Source organism: Filicampus tigris, chromosome 16 (assembly GCF_054856515.1).
Source record: "Filicampus tigris isolate MCC_2025a chromosome 16, RoL_Ftig_1.0, whole genome shotgun sequence".
Lineage (NCBI taxonomy): Eukaryota > Metazoa > Chordata > Actinopteri > Syngnathiformes > Syngnathidae > Filicampus > Filicampus tigris.
The window spans coordinates 5,775,585-5,794,769 of NC_141232.1; the positions used below are offsets into that span (position 1 = coordinate 5,775,585).

The 19,185-nt window shown below is 45.9% G+C and overlaps 2 protein-coding genes across 11 annotated transcripts in view; one reads left to right on the forward strand and one right to left on the reverse strand.

Annotated features, from left to right (window-relative positions):
• kcnt2b (potassium sodium-activated channel subfamily T member 2b) overlaps positions 1–14,498 on the forward strand; it is a 41,919-nt gene extending 27,421 nt beyond the window's left edge. For 2 of the 6 annotated variants that reach the window (XM_086056598.1, XM_086056599.1), the window contains 19 exons: positions 1,399–1,563; positions 2,167–2,303; positions 2,615–2,678; positions 3,539–3,647; positions 5,811–5,919; positions 6,275–6,331; positions 6,927–7,079; positions 7,145–7,398; positions 7,941–8,265; positions 8,337–8,442; positions 8,514–8,686; positions 9,088–9,159; positions 10,028–10,162; positions 10,241–10,352; positions 10,561–10,662; positions 10,778–10,861; positions 10,937–11,065; positions 11,244–11,794; positions 12,619–14,498. In XM_086056598.1, the coding sequence (XP_085912724.1) occupies positions 1,399–1,563; positions 2,167–2,303; positions 2,615–2,678; positions 3,539–3,647; positions 5,811–5,919; positions 6,275–6,331; positions 6,927–7,079; positions 7,145–7,398; positions 7,941–8,265; positions 8,337–8,442; positions 8,514–8,686; positions 9,088–9,159; positions 10,028–10,162; positions 10,241–10,352; positions 10,561–10,662; positions 10,778–10,861; positions 10,937–11,065; positions 11,244–11,794; positions 12,619–12,736 (2,955 nt within the window). In that variant the 3' untranslated portion in view covers positions 12,737–14,498. Of the gene's footprint in view, positions 1–1,398; positions 1,564–2,166; positions 2,304–2,614; positions 2,679–3,538; positions 3,648–5,810; positions 5,920–6,274; positions 6,332–6,926; positions 7,080–7,144; positions 7,399–7,940; positions 8,266–8,336; positions 8,443–8,513; positions 8,687–9,087; positions 9,160–10,027; positions 10,163–10,240; positions 10,353–10,560; positions 10,663–10,777; positions 10,862–10,936; positions 11,066–11,243; positions 11,795–12,618 lie in introns of those variants that run through there. The other 4 variants (XM_086056600.1, XM_086056601.1, XM_086056602.1 and 1 more) reach the window with 4 other exon arrangements.
• LOC147134318 (E3 ubiquitin-protein ligase TRIM35-like) lies at positions 14,475–19,175 on the reverse strand. 5 transcript variants are annotated; one of them, XR_015090219.1, is made up of 7 exons: positions 18,270–19,175; positions 17,856–18,023; positions 16,522–16,781; positions 16,364–16,386; positions 16,144–16,262; positions 15,439–15,780; positions 14,475–15,330 (listed from the first exon to the last, which is right to left on the reverse strand). XR_015090219.1 is itself a non-coding variant. In XM_086056610.1 (7 exons), the coding sequence occupies exons 1-7, from the start codon at positions 18,807–18,809 to the stop codon at positions 15,221–15,223; spliced, it is 1,533 nt and encodes a 510-aa protein (XP_085912736.1). In that variant the 5' UTR covers positions 18,810–19,175; the 3' UTR covers positions 14,475–15,220. The 5 variants fall into 5 exon arrangements, 4 of the variants coding, with proteins under 4 accessions (XP_085912736.1, XP_085912735.1, XP_085912734.1 ...); XM_086056610.1 differs by having other exon boundaries at positions 16,551–16,781; XM_086056609.1 differs by having other exon boundaries at positions 14,475–15,780; positions 16,551–16,781; positions 17,856–17,951.
• Between the last annotated feature and the right edge of the window lie 10 nt (positions 19,176–19,185).

Here is a 19,185-nt window from a genome sequence, read left to right on the forward strand (position 1 = left end):
GTTTTTTAAAATACAAGGCACGACCGTGACCGCCCGATTACTCCAAGTCAATTTCAGAAACAAATCTGTGTCTTAAGAGAATGACATTTATGGATGATTTGTTGTTAAAGCAGAAACGAAAAAGGAAGTGTATCAAAGTTGACTTTAATGAGGATGTGTCATGGAAGCCTGTTGTCATATTTAGTAGCATACAGACATCAGGGCAAAAGAGACATATTTTAACAGTTATTAGTAACAGGTACTTTATTTTAATAAATGGGTGTCACTGTCAGTGTAAAATACAGCGTTTGGTGAAGTTATAAATAATTTTGCCTTAACCATGACGGCACTTTCTCACAAAACTTGTGATTTTCTGTCAAAACAGCAAAATATTGTGAATTTATCAAAGCTGTGTTTTTGGAGTGTGTTATGCAAGGACCTTTTTCTTAAAGTTACCAAAAACAATGTGCCTTCATCTAACCACTTTGGAATTATGGCAAATTATATGTCGTAAATGCTTTGAGATAGCAGGGTAAAAAAAAAAAAACTTAATCGCAAAATCAAACGTGTTCAGAACAGCAAATCAGCCATATTTTTGCAATGTGGGATAGGGTACAAAAAAAAAAATTTGAGTGGGGATCGAGTCCCCAAAAAAAGTGTGAATAAAAAAATAGGTGAGATGTTAGCTTCCCCAAAAAAAGTCTAAATATAACAGCTTCCAGCTCAATATTTGTTGAAAAAAAAAAAGACCATTTTTAAAATCTGGATATTTTGGTCTAAATATAATCACTCTGAAATTGTGGAAAACTGCTCTTTTTTTGTGAAAATTCTGAGAGGAGCACCTCCTCACTTTTTGTGAAATATGTTTGCCATATTTATGGAGTGTATTGTGCGCGACTTTTATTTCTTTCCATTCATGTCAAGAAAATAATACAGCCTAAATTGAGTCACTTAAAGTTTGTGGTAACCAAGTGTTATTAGTCAAGACACTGACTATTTTGGCAAATTTGCCATTTTTAGTATAACGTGCTCACTTTTTTGGGAGTTTGCGTATTTGTGTCGTGTGTTGTCGCACGGCTTTCTACTATGTATTTTTTCATGATGTCATGAAAACAATACTGCCAAAATCTTGCCACTCATAAATTTCGTCAAAAAAATGTTTTTTTGCCTACATTGTTACAATAGCATTTTCAGAGCAGCATACCCGACATGTTTATGGAGCATTCTGCTACAAAATATCCCCTTCATTTAATTCAGTAAAATCTCCAGCGAAATAGCTCACCGACGTTCTGTTTAATTTCCTGACTGGCTTTTGCCAAATCAATCGGATACACTCGACAGCACATGGCCTGTTTTTCATTTGCCTGCTTAAATCGAACGTCCATCTGCCCAATGTGTCTGATGTCATCCCGATTACAGTTTGAGCAGCTGGCCTTCCTGTGGATGGAGCGTCAGAAGTCCGGCGGAAACTACAGCCGCTACCGGGCGCAGACGGAGAAGCACGTGGTGCTGTGCGTCAGCTGCCTCAAAATCGACCTCCTCATGGACTTCCTCAACGAGTTTTTCGCACACCCTCGACTGCAGGTGCGTCGTTAATAGTTTGATCTGGAGCGATGTATTCGTGATCCTCTCCAGCTGAGGTCAAGGCGCAGTGTAAATGCGGCAGTTGGCGGGATCGCGTTGCTCCTTCCTCGCTCAAGCAGGAGCAGACGCGTTGTGTTTGACCGACATGATTGTTAACATCGAAGGTTATTGTCATTGGGCGTGGGATTTTGCTCCGAGATTTAGCCAGAGCAAAATATTAGTGAGGATAAGCGGTTCCGAAAATGGATGGTTGGATGCTGTAGCTCTTTACTTTCTCCCTATTCAACCAGTCTATTAATGTGAAAATTTAAGTATGTTACAAAATCCAGATCACCGACCATTCAATTCATTTATTTTTCTCCGATTTTTGTTATAGTGCTTTCGTTAGTTCGCATTAACTATAATAATCTTGGTTCTGACAAAGATCAAAATATTCCTTGCTTTCAGCGTTCTAGATGACTCTTTCATACAAATTTGACACAATTGAAAGACAGGTTTTCTGTGAAGTACGATGTAAACCTGACGATTATTAGTTTGCTCTCCGCATGGTCAGAATTGACATGAATGTATTCTGTGTGTGTGTGTGCGTGTATGTGCGTGTAGGATTACTACGTGGTGATCTTGTGCCCGGCGGAAATGGATGTCCAGGTTAGAAGAGTACTTCATGTTCCTCTGTGGGCCCAGAGAGTCATCTACCTGCAGGGGTCTGCTCTCAAAGACCAGGACCTGATGAGGGCCAAGTGAGTTGCTGTGACAACATAGAAAGCAAACATTCCACAAACCTTCATTCTATCACTTTTTAACATTCTTCATTGCGACATAAAATAATCCTTACAGCAGGCAGTTGAATGAAAGCTGCTTATTGTTAATATTACACCTATTGCTTCACCTCAGGGTGGCTTTTTGTCTCCCGCTCTCCTACCCATCTCATCCATCAAAGATACAATATTTGTTATGTGCTTTTGTCAAGTGCCAGAGTAAACTAACAAAAGCCTCACTTCCTGTGTCTCCCCTTGATTGTCTCCTTTTCGCTCTCACTAACCGCCGGCAGGATGGATGATGCCGAGGCCTGCTTCATCCTCAGTAACCGGTTTGAAGTGGACCGTATCGCTGCTGTACGTTACACTTGGCTTTTCTAACCGCTCTTTTTGCTTTTTCAAAATGGCCGATAGCTAGTCTTGAAACAAAGTTGGCTAAGAATTGACTAAACATTTCACAATTTCTGTCTAAAAATTGAGAAGCGCCTCTTATACGCTGCCAGTAAATGCATGGATTTTTTCGCCCTTAGTTGCTGTATAAACGGTAAAAGAAGGCAATCTTCTGACGTGTTATCAGAGCCCAAACGGGATGACACCTGTGTAAAGTGTATTCCAAGGGTTTTACGCCTCGAAAGGGGAGGTCAATCAAAAATGCTCTTTACAATAATTTGTTCTATGTGCCACTAGTCTAAACATGGCATTCTGATGACTATTGCATTTGTGGAACGTGAGTTAAACAGGGAATCCGCCCGTTTTTAGCCATCTCAGGGGGCGGCCATTTTGTCACTTGCTGTTGACTGAAAATGACATCACCTGTTTGCTGAAGCTGAGCCATGATTGGTTGATACCCGAGCAACTGTGATGTCTTTTTCAGTTGACAGAAGTGACAAATTGGCCGCCCCCTGAGACGGACAAAAACGCACACAGTTGCGACAATATCCAACCTTCTCTCGGTTCTGCGTAAAAAGAAAAATATATCATCTGTTACGGCTCTGATTTTTGTGTGACAACACGACACAAGGTCATGCCAGGGCAGTTCCAAACCCCAAATGGCGTGTGCACCATTTGATTGCTCCGCACAGTCGGTGGCTGATGAAGATTATTACGTCAGGGCTGCAATCTGATGCGGCTAATGAAAGAGCTGTGGCTCCATTTCACTCCTGTGTCGCCCTCACTCCATCAATTTCACCGCCGCCCCCCGTCTCCAATTTGGCCAGGATCATCAGACCATCCTGCGGGCCTGGGCGGTGAAAGACTTTGCCCCCAACTGCCCGCTGTACGTGCAGATCCTCAAGCCGGAGAACAAGTTCCATGTGAAGTTCGCAGGTGGGTATAAAATAGGAGGTGGTTTCCCTGCCGATCTGAAATTTAGCTCTAATCTAGCTCAGCAGTGAAATCGAAAATACTCTTGGCTCTGAAATGGAGGAACAATGTCTGGAAAGCCTGAAGTGTATCAGTTGAAAATTGAAAAGAAGGACAAAGTACTGAAGACAGAACGCGAGTGCAAACACAGCGGGAAGGTATGACAGGTGAAGAGGTGCAAAAAGAATATTGGATCTCGGAGATGCTGCTATAATAGAAAATGTTATTTCCCCATCGGTGTTTCTGTCCTTTCCAATTGACCAGGCTTCCACTTCAGTCAAACCCTCAAGATATGTTTGTGTGTGAGCGGCATTATAACGAGACGGACCGCTCTGAGCCAAAACGACGGGCCTCGCGCGCCAACGTGCCGGTACTTTTGTAAAAGTTGTTCCTAAAAGCGTTCCAAACGAAATGCTGTCATTCTGTTGCCAACAATGAGAAACACAAACAAGCGCAGCTCATTCAAGTTTGTAATGTCAGTTCTACTTCAGTGGGGTATGCGGGATACATTTTGTTACCAATTACGGTTCCTTGCAGTAGAATTAAAAAAAAAAAAAAAAAAAAAAAAAGGAGAGAAAAGCCAAAATCCTACATCAGAAGGATTTAAGAACACATTTGTTGAGGCCTTTTGGTAAATGGGGCTCTACGGTTGATCCATCCGGTGCTTTTTCACAGATTAATGATACAGCGCGGCCCTATGATGCCTGGCCGGTCACCAATGAACGAAACACAATTAAGAATTACACAGCGAGCACGTGCAAGGTCGGCGGATTGATTGGCTCACTACAAGCATTAATCGCTCGGCTGCTTTTGCCAAGAAAGAGTTAGCGTCCGTGGTCACAGCTGGAGGCTAACTTCGGCTACCAGTTCGACTGCACTTCCTACCCGCTAAGTGAATGAAAGGCACATTGGTAAAACGATTTCGATACGAGCAATGACGCAAGGCCTTCCCACAACACTTTCGAAGCTACTGGCCAACGGTACGCCGTCACGTAGATACATACGCACCCATAACCGCTTGTCTCTTCCAGGATACATAATAAAGGATTACAAGTGTATAAACATTGTATGCAAGATGTAAGGGATACAGTTCAAGAGTACAAAATGCTAACTTTAGGCTACTACTCCATTGACAAGCTATTACGTCATGAGAGAAAGAAGGATACAAGCTTAACTCAGAGCTAGAGGAGTGCTCGATTTTTGCCTCAAGATGTAATTGATATTAATGTTTCCCATTGGGCTTATAATTGGACTCAAACGGAAGATTTTTTTTTACACTTTTGCAGTGTGAAAAGATTGTCCCAATCAGTCAAAGCCATAAGACTAAAATGTACAAAGTTTTTGGGAGTTTGTTTACCAGAGCAACAGAGGACAACTCTTCAAAAAAAAAAAATAATAATAATTGGGAACATTTCGCCTTTTGTAATGTAATTTCTGTTGATCAGCCCACAATGGAACTTTTGATAATTGCAGGGGAAATGCCAGACACATATTTCTTCCTGTTACTTCAGATTGTTTTAGTGGGTTTTGGATCGAGCGATAAATTTGGGCTCCCCGGATGCAAATTACTGATTGGTTTGACGAATGGCAAGTCCCGATGGATAAACCAGTTTTTTTTTGTTATTTTTTTTTTTTTTAAGATGAGTCAACGCAGTGCTGCTAACTGAAGGTATTAAATAAAATCCGCTTTGGCTTGGCACCGCCCTTCCCCTTCGGAGCAGGAGTGACCCTGCTCAGGTGAGGTCAAATCGAGGTTACTGACACCGCCCCACGTCTCAAAGCAAACCTCAGCTGGTCTGAAACGAAATACCGTAACAGTCACCAGGTATTGCCAGCGGACAAAGACATTTTTTATTTTGAAGATCCCCTGACATTTTCTGCGGAGCAAGCAGCCTTTGACATTTACAGTTCCGAGAGGAAATATCTCAGCTGCCTTTTAATCGAATGACTCCGGCGCACGTCGAAGGATATTTGTGGTCCGTTGAAGAAAGGCGCACCGTGAAAGGATGCCGCGTGTCACGTGTCATTCTCACGCACAAAAAAAAAAAAAAACGCTCTGACAAAGGTTGGCAGCTCACGCCCGCCTGACCTCCCCAACTGTGTCGCCGCTGTCCTGTTTGTCCGCAGATCATGTGGTGTGTGAGGAAGAGTTTAAGTACGCCATGCTGGCTTTGAACTGCGTGTGCCCTGGTACTTCGACGCTCATTACTCTGTTGATCCACTCCTCCAGAGGACAGTGAGTTCACTCGCCCTGATTCTTTTCTTCAACAGACAGACATTCTTGTAAAAAAAATATATTAGCCGCACCTGATCCGATACAAGGCCCACTGGATCAAAAATAATGCTCCGTTTTTATTGATGCTGTCAATGTTTATAAGTCTGACTGTAGTTTGCAGCCGTGTCAGACATCCTTTTGAGGGTTGCTGTTGCGAAATACCAAAATATTAGAAGGCGCTCTCATTAGGATACACTGAAACTAAGTCCGATAATATAATTATTACGCCGAATCTCGTGGGGTTGTGTAAGTGTCGAAATGACCATCTCCACTCACCATTTATTTGAGATGAACTTTTTTTCTTGGTGTTTTCCAGAACTGCACCCCAGGAGGCCTTCAAGCAACGTGGAGGAGCCTTTCAAGCACTGAACAGGTAAGATTGCTCCTACAATCACGCCCCTCACGTAGAAATATTTTTTTAGAGGAATATTTTAACAATGCGAACCTCTTTGGAAGAATAGTCTCCTCGGATTGCCTGGGTCAGGGGGTACCTAATGTTGCGGCCAGTGAGTGTGCACATACATTTGAATCCGGCACGACGAGGCTGCAATGATTTGAGTTAATCAATGTTTCACCAACTGCAAAGTCGCTGTAGCGCTTGGTTATAAGGCTTTTTTTTTTTTTTTTGTCACAGGCCACCCACATTCACACTGCCCCCACAGCCTTGCTTCCTGTTATCACCTCGGTGGCCTCCGCAGCCAAAGCCGTATACCCCCGAGAACACGGCTGTCCACTTAACGTGTTATATGCGTACGTGGGCTCCTTTTGTTCCGACAGGCTGCCCGCCCTTTTCCGCGCATTGATCGAAGTATTGATGAAACTGCTCTGACGGAGATGTAAAACTTTAATTCTCCAGCTTTGGGGTTGAAAATCCTTCCAACCGCAGCCGTCGCCCTGGAAGCTTTGCGTTAAACACTCCAAAAAAGTCCATCTGGGACGGCCAATCAATCCTCTTCTTTGACCCGCAGGGACGGCGGCGCGTGCGCCGCCGACCAATGGCATCGCACCTACCGCCGCTGCTCGGCCAATGAGGTGCACCACATTCGTCTGGAGGAGAGCAAGTTCTTCGGGGAATACCAGGGCAAGAGTTTCACCTTTGCCTCCTTTCATGCTCACAAGAAGTAAGTGACAGCGAGTCCCCACCCACCGAATTCGGTTCAGAGCTTCACCGTCTCCGTGGCAACAGGTACGGAGTGTGTTTGATCGGCGTACGCAGGCTGGACACCACCAATATCCTGCTGAACCCCGGCCCCTGTCATATCATGGGAGCCTGTGACATTTGCTTTTACATCAACATCTCCAAAGAGGAGAACTCGGCGTTTGTCCGTGGGCAGAGGGAGCCGTCGTGGGGCAGCGCAGGGAGCAACGCCAGGGGGGTCCAGCAGAGCATTTACCACGGACTCACCCGCCTGCCAGTGCACAGCATTATCGCCAGCATGGGTCAGTGAGCCGGGCTCGGTATACTTCTATTTATTGTTTCCGTTGATTATTCGTCCAAGACGTCATCCGAATTACTAGCCTAGTCTCAATGTCAGCGTATAAAAAGAAGAAAATATGCATTTGGTCTCCATCCCTCACTCTTTTTGGGAAGACTTTGTTTTGGAGCGTCTCTGGGGGGAATTTTCGTCCATTCGTCCGGAAGAACACTTGCAAGGTACAAGATTGCTGATGTTCGACAAGAGCGCCTCCATTCGAGTTCTTCCCGATGGTGTCGTGGTCAGGACTGTCTAGTTCTTTTGTGACAGATACTTGCACTTATGTAACAGATACTGGCCCGAGTCAAATTGTGGCACCAACTGAATGCGTCAGACAGTGGCATCTATAAGTTAGAAAGTAGCACCACCCTACTGTACGTGGCAGGTATTTAAACCTCTTACCAAAGGAATTTGGAGGTTTTACAAACACACCATCTGGTGGAAAACGGTCGAACTGTTCAGATCGCCACACTCCGATTAATTACTGTGACTTTCTGTCTTTTTCAGGGACGGTAGCGATCGACCTTCAAGACTCCAGCGACAGCAGCCCAGAAGGTCCGGACCCGGGGAGCGCAGGGCCCGGCAGCGGGAGAGGAAGTCGAAGCAGCTCCAGGACGGAGATGAGCGGGGCCAACACTTTGGCCTTGCCCGCCCTGGGGGACTCCGCCGAGGAGAGGCGGCACAGCATCGCGCCCGTCCTGGAGTTGGTGGATGGCGTCAGCAGCCCTACTTTTGACCTGCTGGGCGACCAGTCAGAGGACGAGGGAGGAGAGGAGAGCAAGGACGACAGCGACAAAGACGAGAGCGCCCACTGGTGGGGCCGGCACTGCGAGTGAGTGTTTGAAATTCGCAGTTTGAGTCGATTGCACTTGCTCGGGGGGTAACTGCGAGTGCGTGATGCAGGTGGGTGAAGGGCTACCCGCTCAACTCGCCATACATCGGTAGTTCCCCTGCCCTTTGCCACCTCCTACAAGAAAAGATGCCTTTTTGCTGCCTACGCATGGACAAGGTAAGCGCTTCAAACGGGTCGCCAGCCATCCATTCTACATCGTCATGGTCGCTCTCCTCCTTATCCAACAGGCTTGCCACCATATCCCATTCGAAGACGCCCGCTCCTACGGCTTCAAAAACAAACTGATCATTGTGTCAGCGGAGAGCGCAGGGAACGGCCTTTACAATTTCATCGTGCCTCTTCGGGCCTACTACCGGCCCAGAAAGGAGCTGAACCCCATCGTTCTGCTTCTGGAGAGCATGTGAGACGGTCCTCTTCATTATGGCCATTTGCCGTGGCTAGTTTCGGAAGCAAAAAGGATACGTACTCTATGTAATGCTCCTCAGAAAGGCTGAAACCGCCATATCATAAATCTTTAGTTGCGCAGGGTGGTAAAACGTGGTCTTCTCCAGTGGGGGATATTAAGCGAGTTATTTTTGGCCACAGTAAACATGATTTGTGAAATGCTGAATGCTTTCAGGTCACTGTGCTCCACAATGCTGCGTTTTGTGGCTGGTAGGGCCTACAGTGCAAAAATAGCCGGGCAAAAACGCAATAAAACGATGAGTCATTACGGAGTGAGCTCAATTCATTTGAATTGGGAAGGAGGGTATCGGAATTACTGGTGTAAAACTGACACGTTTTTATTTTTGATTGGTCTAGACCTGAGGCAGACTTCCTGGAGGCAATCTGCTGGTTCCCGATGGTTTTCTACACAGTGGGCTCTATGGACAAGTAAGGCGCAACAAAGGTCTCATCAAATTCCATGATTGACCGTAGAAAGACTTTGATCACCCAAACGGCATTCATTTCCTCGATAACGATGCCGATGTGTCAGGTCAGAAAGCAAAAGCAATACGTCAGAGGTTGGCACCTTTGCGGCAGAAGATGCAAGAAACTGATATTTATGAGACGCAGTGACACCAATGTGACAATGGCACCTTTGCGGCATACTGTATAGTGACAGCAATCTAGGAGATTACAATAAATTTCGACTGGAATCTGTGACAGACATCATACGAGTCAAATAGTATCAACTATGCCACAGAGTGGCTCGTATGTGACGCGAGCACCTACGCAATAGAGAGTGGCACATTTAAAGTGGAAATCAACCCAAACACTTTTTTTTTTTCAAGAATATGTTCCCAGCAGGCCCACTAGTTGAAACACGGCATTCTGATTAATATTGCGTTTGTGGAATATGAGTTAAGCAGCAAAATCCACCCCTCTTTAGTCATCTCAGTGGGCGGCCATTTTGTCACTTCTGTCGACTGAAAATGACATCACAACTGCTCAGGGCTCAGGTAACGACCAATCACGGCTCGGCTTCAGAAAACAGCTCAGCCGTGATTGGTCGTTGTGAGCAGTTGTGATGTCATTTTCTGTCGACAGAAGTGACAAAATGGCCGCCCCCAGAGATGGCTAAAAACGGGTGGATCAACTCTTATTCCACAGACGCAATATTTATCAGAATGCCTCGTTTCAACTAGTGGGATTGCATCGAACATACTCTTGAAAAAAATATGACCGGCCACATTCTGCCTTTACCTTGCTGCAATTCCTTGCAGATTTTGCATAAATTGTTATTTACCCTCCCAAAAAGTTTAGACAGCCTATTGCGGTGTGGAGTGACGTTTGCCGACACCATGGTGGTAGTTGACAAGGAGAGCTCCATGATCGCGGAGGAGGACTACATGGCTGATGCAAAGACCATCGTCAACGTCCAGACCCTGTTCAGGTGTGCCTCATCCAGGTGACGCCTGCTCACGTCGGACAACATCTCTGACTGTTGCCATCTCTGCCCACATGCGTCCAGACTGTTCCCGGCACTCAGTATTATCACTGAGCTCACACACCCGGCCAACATGCGCTTCATGCAGTTTAAAGTCAAAGACCACTACTCTCAAGCTCTGTCCAAGCTAGAAAAGGTAAATGTGACGCTGAAAGTGTCATTTAATGAATCTGATATAGAAGTCTGCATGGAAACATCTCCAGGCGAAGACGCAAATGTGGATGGTTATCCGAATGCGGATCGACAAAATTGTCACTTTATGTTGATTTCATCTCATCAAGATCGAGTCTAAGCAGAAAATGTGTTTGCACGCGTTTGTGTGTGTGGGCGCACGTTACCTGCAGAAGGAAAGGGAGAGAGGATCCAACCTGGTGTTTATGTTCCGCCTGCCCTTTGCAGCAGGCAAAGTCTTCAGTGTTAGCATGCTGGACACGCTCCTCTACCAGGTAGAAAGAGAACGCACAATCACTCACCAACTCATTGCAGCAAAAGAAAAAAAAAAAAAGAAGAAAAAAAAAAAAAAAGACTTCAATCTATTTAACCTTGCCTCGCTTTGGATAGTCGTTCGTCAAGGATTACATGATCTCCATCACCAGGCTGCTGCTGGGCCTCGACTCCATGCCAGGTTCAGGGTTCCTCTGCGCCGTAAGAGCAACCGCAACTCGATCGCTGGCTGCTCATAAGCGGATCACGCGAGGGGTGCAATGTTCTGTCTCGTAGATGAAAATCACAGAAGACGACTTGTGGATACGGACGTACGGCAGGCTCTACCAGAAGCTGTGCTCCTCCACAGGGGACATTCCCGTTGGCATCTACAGAACTGAAGCCCACAAGCTTCCCGTTTCAGAGGTCAGATGCCACTGTGGCGCCATTGTGAAAAAGATATCGTACGTCGAGCCGCGTCAGCGTCGTAACGCCGCACAAGCGGGGGCCATCCTGGCGTCGGGAATGAAATGGCATTGAAAATAAAAAGGTGCATCTACTGTTGTGGGCAAATGGTACAAACGAGTATGTGATTACGTATCAGTCGCAGGTATCCATCACGGTGGAAGACTACGAGGACACCAGAGAACCCAGGGAGCCCCTCCTGTCCCGAAGTGGCGCTCATCGCAACTCTACCTCCTCAGAGCCCGTCTCGACCTCCTCGCACTCGTCGGACCACCCGCTGCTTCGCAGGAAGAGCATGCAGTGGGCGCGGCGCCTGAGCAGGAAGGGGGGGCGGAGCTCAGGCGGGGCCAAGGGTGGCGCTGGCAGCGCAGCCGAGAGGATCAGCCAGCAGAGACTGACTCTCTTCCGGCGATCAGAGAGGCAGGAACTCAATGCTCTTGTGAGGACCAGGATGAAGCATTTGGGTCTTTCTCCCACTGGCTTCAGTAAGTATCGGCGATTGTCAATTCTCCTTATCGACATTCTTTCTCCTGTTGCTAAGCCTTTGTTCAGTGTGAGTGTCCACTTCATGACCCACCTCACCTGGTTCTTTCTTCCTGTTTCAGATGGCATGACAGACCAAGGCAACAGACTGTCTTACATCCTTATCAACCCCTCTCCAGACACCAGGCTGGAGCTGCACGATGTTGTGTGAGTAGAGTAAGAACAGAGGACACAGTGGTGACTCTGCATTATGTGCAGTGGGGGAAGTAAACCATTAGATGGTAGCGAAGATTGTTGCCATCAATTTCGGTTTTTATAAAGTCCTCCCAGGACCGCGCGATGTTTAGAGTTTATCATTTTCTAGAGCGAGAGCCTACCCCGCAACCTTTTGGCAAGAGGCGGCGTACACCCTGGACTGGTCACCAGCAATAAGAGCATTTCTGGATTAAATGTTTTGAGGCTTTGAATAGAATTTGCGCGGGGTTATTATTTTGTTTTAGAATTGCATGGCCAGACATTATTTATAAAGTGCTTTTCATACAAAAAAAAAAAATGTAAACCAAAGCACCTCTGCATGACAGTGTAGTCCTGCGGCTGGATTCTTCAAAGTGGCTCTGAGTCTGGAACTTCATCAGGCCAAGGTTTGAGAGAAACTGTCCAGCTGGTTATCATGCAATTAGTGGCAGAAGTGCAAAACGGATCACTCACAGGAACATTTTCAGAAAGAGGCAGCTAACAAAAGATTGAATTGCTTGTTTAATTTCACATTTGATGGATGGGCAGGCATGCTAAAGAGAGAGCAGTCTGGATACAAAAATGTTTTTTTTTGGGGGGGGGGTTGGGCGTTAAGATGACGTGTTAGGGCAAAATTACATTTTAAGTTTGTAAAGGCAACAGCGGCCTCTACTGCCTATGGTGCTAATTACAGTTATAACTGACAATAGGTTCCCTAAGGACATTCAGTTTGACGTGACTAAGAACTGCATATAGTGTAGTATTATCCGGGCAATATGTCTTTTCACCATCCGTAGGTACCTCATCAGACCAGACCCGCTCTCACTGGTACCCAATCAAGGGAGCAGCAGGAAGTGCAGCGCCGGACTCGCAGAAAGCCACAGGTTCGATCCCCAGGACAGCACCCACCTGTGAGACACGAATGGATCCCCACCCCACCCCCCCACAAAAAAGAAAAAACAAAAACATTGAACTCACTCTTGAGAGAAGCGGCGAAGGAAGCAAGAGCAATGCAGACAGATGGCCGTCAAATCTTCTCGATCTTAGCCACGGCGGACGCGCGTGGAGCTCGTCTTAGAACGCAGAGGACGTTTCAGTCGTGCGTCAGAGTTCAGGACACAAAAGTGCATTAAATGAGAAAACAAAAACTATGTATTTATATCTATGTATGTGCATGTTTTGTACTGCAGCATACACCACTACGTGAGCAAAAGTATTGGGACACCATAACCATTTGTAGGATCACGCATGTCTTTATGGGCTTCGCTTGGCCATGCTGGAATCAAAAAAAATCCCCCAAACTGCTTAGGCACTGACTTGTCGGGGAGGAATTGTGATTGATTGGCGACCAGTCTGGGTTGTACCTGGTCCCTTGCATCTCGGCTCCAGCCCGCCTGAGCGAAGACAAGCGCTACAGAAAATGGGACGACTGAATTAATATTGATGGAGAACTAAGGTGTGCCCCAATACTTATGTCCATGTAGTATAGACCTTTTTATAATGTTTGTAAATAGGCTTTACATAACGACGTTTTGGGAGCCGATCAGCGAGTTTAAACAACACCCCCTCCACAAAAGACAAAACAAAATTGGTTCTAATGCCTTATTTTGCGGATCAGATCAATGACTTCATTGAGCGATCGGCAAATTATGATGACAGTTGTAATAACTGTCATCTATTTTGCATAAAAATGCTAAATATCTGACAATCCATTCCAGCCGATCAGATCTGTGTAAAGTCTATTTGTAAATAAGAAGCACCAGGGTACTTCTGGGTGGCAGAAAGTGATTGACTACCAATGACTTGAAATGAAAATTATGATGTACAAACAACCATCAGAACCTATGGGTGGGGAGGATAAAGCAAGTGGATGTCAAAAATAGTTAAGCATTTTCTTACAGGTATGTATAAAATCTTTGATTGGGTTTACTTTAAGTGATTTAGCAAAAGCTAATGGTTAGCCCGCTAGCTAACATCAGCTCGACAGGATGCTATCCATTTCACCATTTAAAACAAAAACATTTGCGCTATTAATCTGATCAACAAAACAAGTCAACTAGTCCGTAAAGAATCCGGTTAACTATATTTGAATTTCCACCATGTCTATTTTTTAATCAACTTACCTGACTTACTTTGCACATTCAAAAATTGCGGTAGTGAAGAAGGCCAAAATCATAATCCAAACCATTTAGCCTATTTTCTCAATCACACTGTCTTGATCAAATGACGTGAGTTTTTGCCCCCTTGAAGTATGTGACATGGTGAAAACTGAAAAGGTCTATATTTGCAGGACGTGTGCGCATGTGTGTGTAGGAGAGTGAAAGCGAGACACTGCCGATTTAACCCAGAAAATTTAAGTCAAGGGATGTCTTTTTGTTAGTGTTTTTGTCACATTAACTGTTGTTGGGTTTTATTAGCAGTGTACTCAGGTTGTGAGGTTTCCCTCTCGTTATTTTCCCCTCCATCATGACGCAAATGTGAGACCCTCCAATACTCACACTTTGGTTGTCGATACAATTTGTTCATGAAGGTTCTGTTGGCTCTTTTGCGACGCGTCCGAATCTCTGAATGTGCCATTTCCCCGCTCAAAATGAATGACGCAGCTATGTGGTTGCTGTAGCTTCACTGACATTCTAAAAAGAACATGTACATATTAAAGTTGGTCAACTTGTCTTTATTTTGCTTCTGTGCATTCCATTTCCATCAGGTTGTCTTGCGGAGTTTTAATCATAGCTTGTGGCCAATTATATCCCAAATTAAAAAGTCCTTGATGGGACACTGAACACATTTGTTCCCTGCTAAAGTACAATACATTTGCTTTGAACTTTTTAGAACTGTTGTACAATATATATTAGTTGAATGATTAATTCAGCCCCCCATATATCTGCAGGTTCTGTTCAAATTGTGCAAACCGTTACAATAACTTACAACTCTAGCTGCTAATAATAATTTTAAAAATCAATTAATCTGTTGACGAAAAACTTTTTTGATTTCAATCCCTTTATTCCAAAACAGGTCCACATGTCAAATTGTGCACAAATGTAAATGAATTGTGATTCAGTTCCTAGTTTGGTCTGTAACATGTCAGAAAAGATGTTGATCGTCCCCCCCCCCCCTTCTTTCATGGAGGACTACAGAAATTGAAAACAAAATGTACTGGTAGAGGCTGAAATTCCCAGGATTTGAACCACCAAAATAACCCCCAATTAATTTGATAATCGATTAATCGTTGCATCTCTACTCACAACAATTTGAAACAACTCTACCTCGTATTTTGCTCAACACTCGGGTCTGCCAGCGTATTTGAATGTTGGTCGTTATGTTGATACGAGGGGAACTACATCACGTATGCTTTGAGGCGGTACTTGGGTGTATCGAGTTGTGGCGTTCTTAGCTCCGTCACCACGTGGCGCTGTTCCACACCGCCACGGTAGCGGGGCAGATCTTGAGTGGGTTGGGGTTATTCCCGTTGATGTTTGCCCCGGGGCAGAAGAACGGATACATCTTGTCTGCAAAGAAGTCGGTGAAGGTGTAGATGGGCGTCATGCTGACCGGATTGGAGAAGATCACCTCGCCGGCGTCGCAGTCCAGCTGCACCCTGACTATGCTCAGCTCACCCTCCACGCGCAAGGCGGTGCTGGGCCTCGTCATGGCCGAGTACTCGCCCTCGTAGTGAGAGATCATCCAAAAGCCTCCCTCGGGGCAGCCGGAGATGCGGCCTTTCCTGTCGATGGATTCCTTGACCACCCCGAGCATCCAGTCCTCCTTGTCGCCCACCTCCACTTCCCAGGCGTGGCGGCCCGACGTGAAGCCTTCGGAGCCCAGCGCAAAGACAAAGTGGCCGAAACGCTCCGGGTTGTCCGGGAGCTGCTGGAGGGAGCCGCTGTTGGCCACGCAGGTGAGGTCCTTGGAAATGGACAACCACGAGTACGCCGTGTTGGGATCCAGGGTGATGGGAGCTAAAACGACAAGAAGATAACATTACACTGGTCAACACTTTTTTTTCACTATTTTTTTTTTTTTCACATATATATTAGAGATGCAAGTTAACTTGCCGAGAAGATTTTTTTTGGAATCGGCCCTCATTTTTTCCTCCAGCACATCAGGGTTTCATACTAACATAATAAGAATATAGTATTTAATATGGTAATATATTTAGTAATATTTAAGAATGCACCACTTCCACACAGTATAGCAAACAAAGTGCTGCCTCCTTGAGTGGAAATGCTTTAAATGTCGGGTTTGATAGGCCACACTCTGCTTTGGCAAGTTGCAATCCACTAGCTCCACCCACAATCGTCACATAAAAATAATTTGCTTACTGTACTGAACCACCTCCACCATCTTCTCCCAAATGTGATACTTGAGGGAACTGACGTGCTTGGCCACGTTGATAAGAGCCCCAGACACTTTTTCCGGATCCTTCTGGGGGATCTCCGTCCTTCGAACCAACATCCCCCCCCCCCGATTTCCAGTGTTATAATTATAACACACAACCGTGAGATAAAGTGTTACAATGTGGCGAGGGAGATGAACACTTACCTTTTCTTTGTGTTGGAATAATTCTACAATGAAAAAATCAAAAGAGCTTGTATTACTAGCGTGTCCAATCAGATTTCTTTTTTTTTTATACGTACATAATTTTTAAATGACCATTTTTACAAAATAACTTCTCCCTTTAGTTTTGCGTGCCCGCACACCTTGCGGATGAGCGACAAAACGCAGTCACCTGCAGGAAGATCGCGTCGGCCGAGGCAATCTCGTTCTCCGCGGCGATGAGCGCGTGCGAGAAGGTCAGGATATCCCTGGTGATGCTGTCGCCCTTCTTCCTCACCAGCTCCTGCTTCTCCTCCGCCTCCTGCTGCACGGCGGTCAGCCGCGCCGCTTCCTCCCTTTGCAGGAAGTCACGCAGCTGCTCAAAGTCCTCTTTGACCTGCTGCTCTGTGGCCTGGGTCTGGTTCTGACACACAAACACAAATACACACAAACGACTCAACGATATACAATCAAGAAGTGAAGCAGTAAAACCGCCAGTGTAACATCTTGTTTTTTTTTTTCTGGATAGAAAGCACGGTGCCCTAGTGGTTGGCACATCTGCCTCACAGAGGGCCGTGTTCTCCGCATGTTTTGCACGGATTTTCTCACATTCAGAATCATGTCGATTTAAGTTCACTGGTGTGAACGTCAGCAAGGTTGTGAATCTCAACTAGTGGCGCACTAGCTCCCTCTAGTGGCGTGCGATTGAATCACTGCCTCAGTACAGTTCCGTTGGGTTTAACTTTGAAGGTCAGCACATCTGCGTTTCATTGTAAAGAACTGTTTCTTTTCAAGAACTTGATTCAGTTTTATGTGCAATACAATTTTATTGAATTATTATGTTGAGACTTTTTTTTAATTTTCCTGAATTTAAGCATAGCATTGATGTTCAAACTGTGTATCGTGTTACAGTGGCGTACAATATTAATTATGTTTAGGAATAAAATCTCTTTATAGATGAACACTTATGCATACTACGCGACTGTTTTAATTAATGACGATGGAACTTCGAGAGTCATTCAATTTCAAAATACTTTTTTAAAAAAAGTCCATGAAGGTTTTATGATGGCTCATCAAAATTTCAGTGTTCAATTTTAGTTTAGTCTTATACAACTGTGACTACTTTTTGAAATAAATCAGAATAACTTGAAAGTCAACCTGAATTACATCTTGTGTTCAACATTGGCATGTTCCACTGTATTGTTTATTGTAACATTTTATATAGTACAACACAGTACGTTTGGACACTTTCTCATTCTATTAAATGAAAAATCTCGCATCAAAACCTTTGCCCATTATTTACCTGCAACACGTCTTTCATCACGTTTGAGTGTTTTCAAAGAATTCTGTCGCACACAGCCAAATTTTCCGTGTTAAAAAAACAAAACCTTGTTGGCTGAAGCTCAGTGCGGCAGCAACGGTTTCATGCGGGGCCCTCATTCACAAAACCCCCCACCCTCCCCCCCCCCCTCTCGGACACTCGCTTGTTTGTTGATACCTTGATGTGCACGGTTGTGTCATCACACTCCTGCTTGGCCTCATACAGGCGCCGCAGGTTCTTCTTCAGGGGAATCAGATCCTTCTTCAGCTCCTCCTGAGGGCGACGCCATGACATGTCAAAGAACGGCCAGTAGTGTACGGATGACACAATTGGTGAAGCACTGTGCTGTATACAAAAGCAAGTCGGTGGATGAGTTAGCGCATGATGTGTTATTATTCGAAAAAGCATGACAACTGATCTTACCTAGCTAGCAGGCTTGGCCTAGCATACAGACAGACAAGAAAAAAAAAACACTGCTGCTCGTTTTATCGTTGCTGGGCAGAGTTCATAGGTCTCGATTATAACTGCCCCAAAGCTCAATGCGACGCGCAAATGTTCGGCAGGATTAGAGCCAACCAACGGCAGCCTTACCTTGAGATCGTGCGCTCCTTCTTCCAGAGGACACACTCTGTGCCCCTGGTGCTTCTTGGAGGTGTGGCACACGCAGCAGAGGACCTCCAAGTCATCCAGGCAGAAGAGCTTGAGGACTTCCCCGTGGGCGTCGCACCTCACCTCCTCCTGCGCCTCGGCCCGGTCCCCGCTGGGCCCGGAAGGCCCCGCGCCGTCCGCCTGGCGCCGCTGCTCCCTCAGGAAGGTGTCGGCCACGTTCTTGAGGGCCAGGCTGACGGTGGGCTCGGTCAGGGAGCACTTCCTGCGGCAGATGGGACACTCGCGGCGGGCCTTCTTCTTGTTCCAGAACTGCTGCAGGCAGGACCGGCAGAAGCTGTGGCTGCACTTGAGCACCACGGGCTCCTTGAAGATCTCGCAGCACACCGGGCACGACAGCTCGTCTTCCAGCTCGGATCCCGAGCGCGAGGACACGGCCCTCGGCCGCAGGGCTGTATTGGCCTTGGAGGTCTGGAGGAAGGAAAGCTTCCCGGGCTGGGAGGAAGCGCGTGGGCGCGACGCCATGGCCTGGAAAATGTGCTGACAAGTGTGATACTCCGACGGCGGTGAGTGGACTCGGCTGGGTTTACGTGCAACGGGGGCTTTTGAGCAACAGGGACTCGAAAAACAGGTTTAGGAAAAGCCCTCATCGGCCGCTTTGGTCTTTTTTTTTTCCCCGTGAAAACAACAACAGGCGTTCGTGTGATGCACACAGTCGGCCTGCTTTACAAATGTGCCTGCCAGTGAAGCTCGGAAATGGGCAACAAAAGTCTGAGCAGAATGTTTTTGCGAACTTTAACTGAACCCGATCCAGACAAGTGTGATATTTATGTAGGAATACTGCGACACTCTTAATTCAAGGAATGGAAAAAGAAAGAATTTCCAATACGGTCAGTTAACG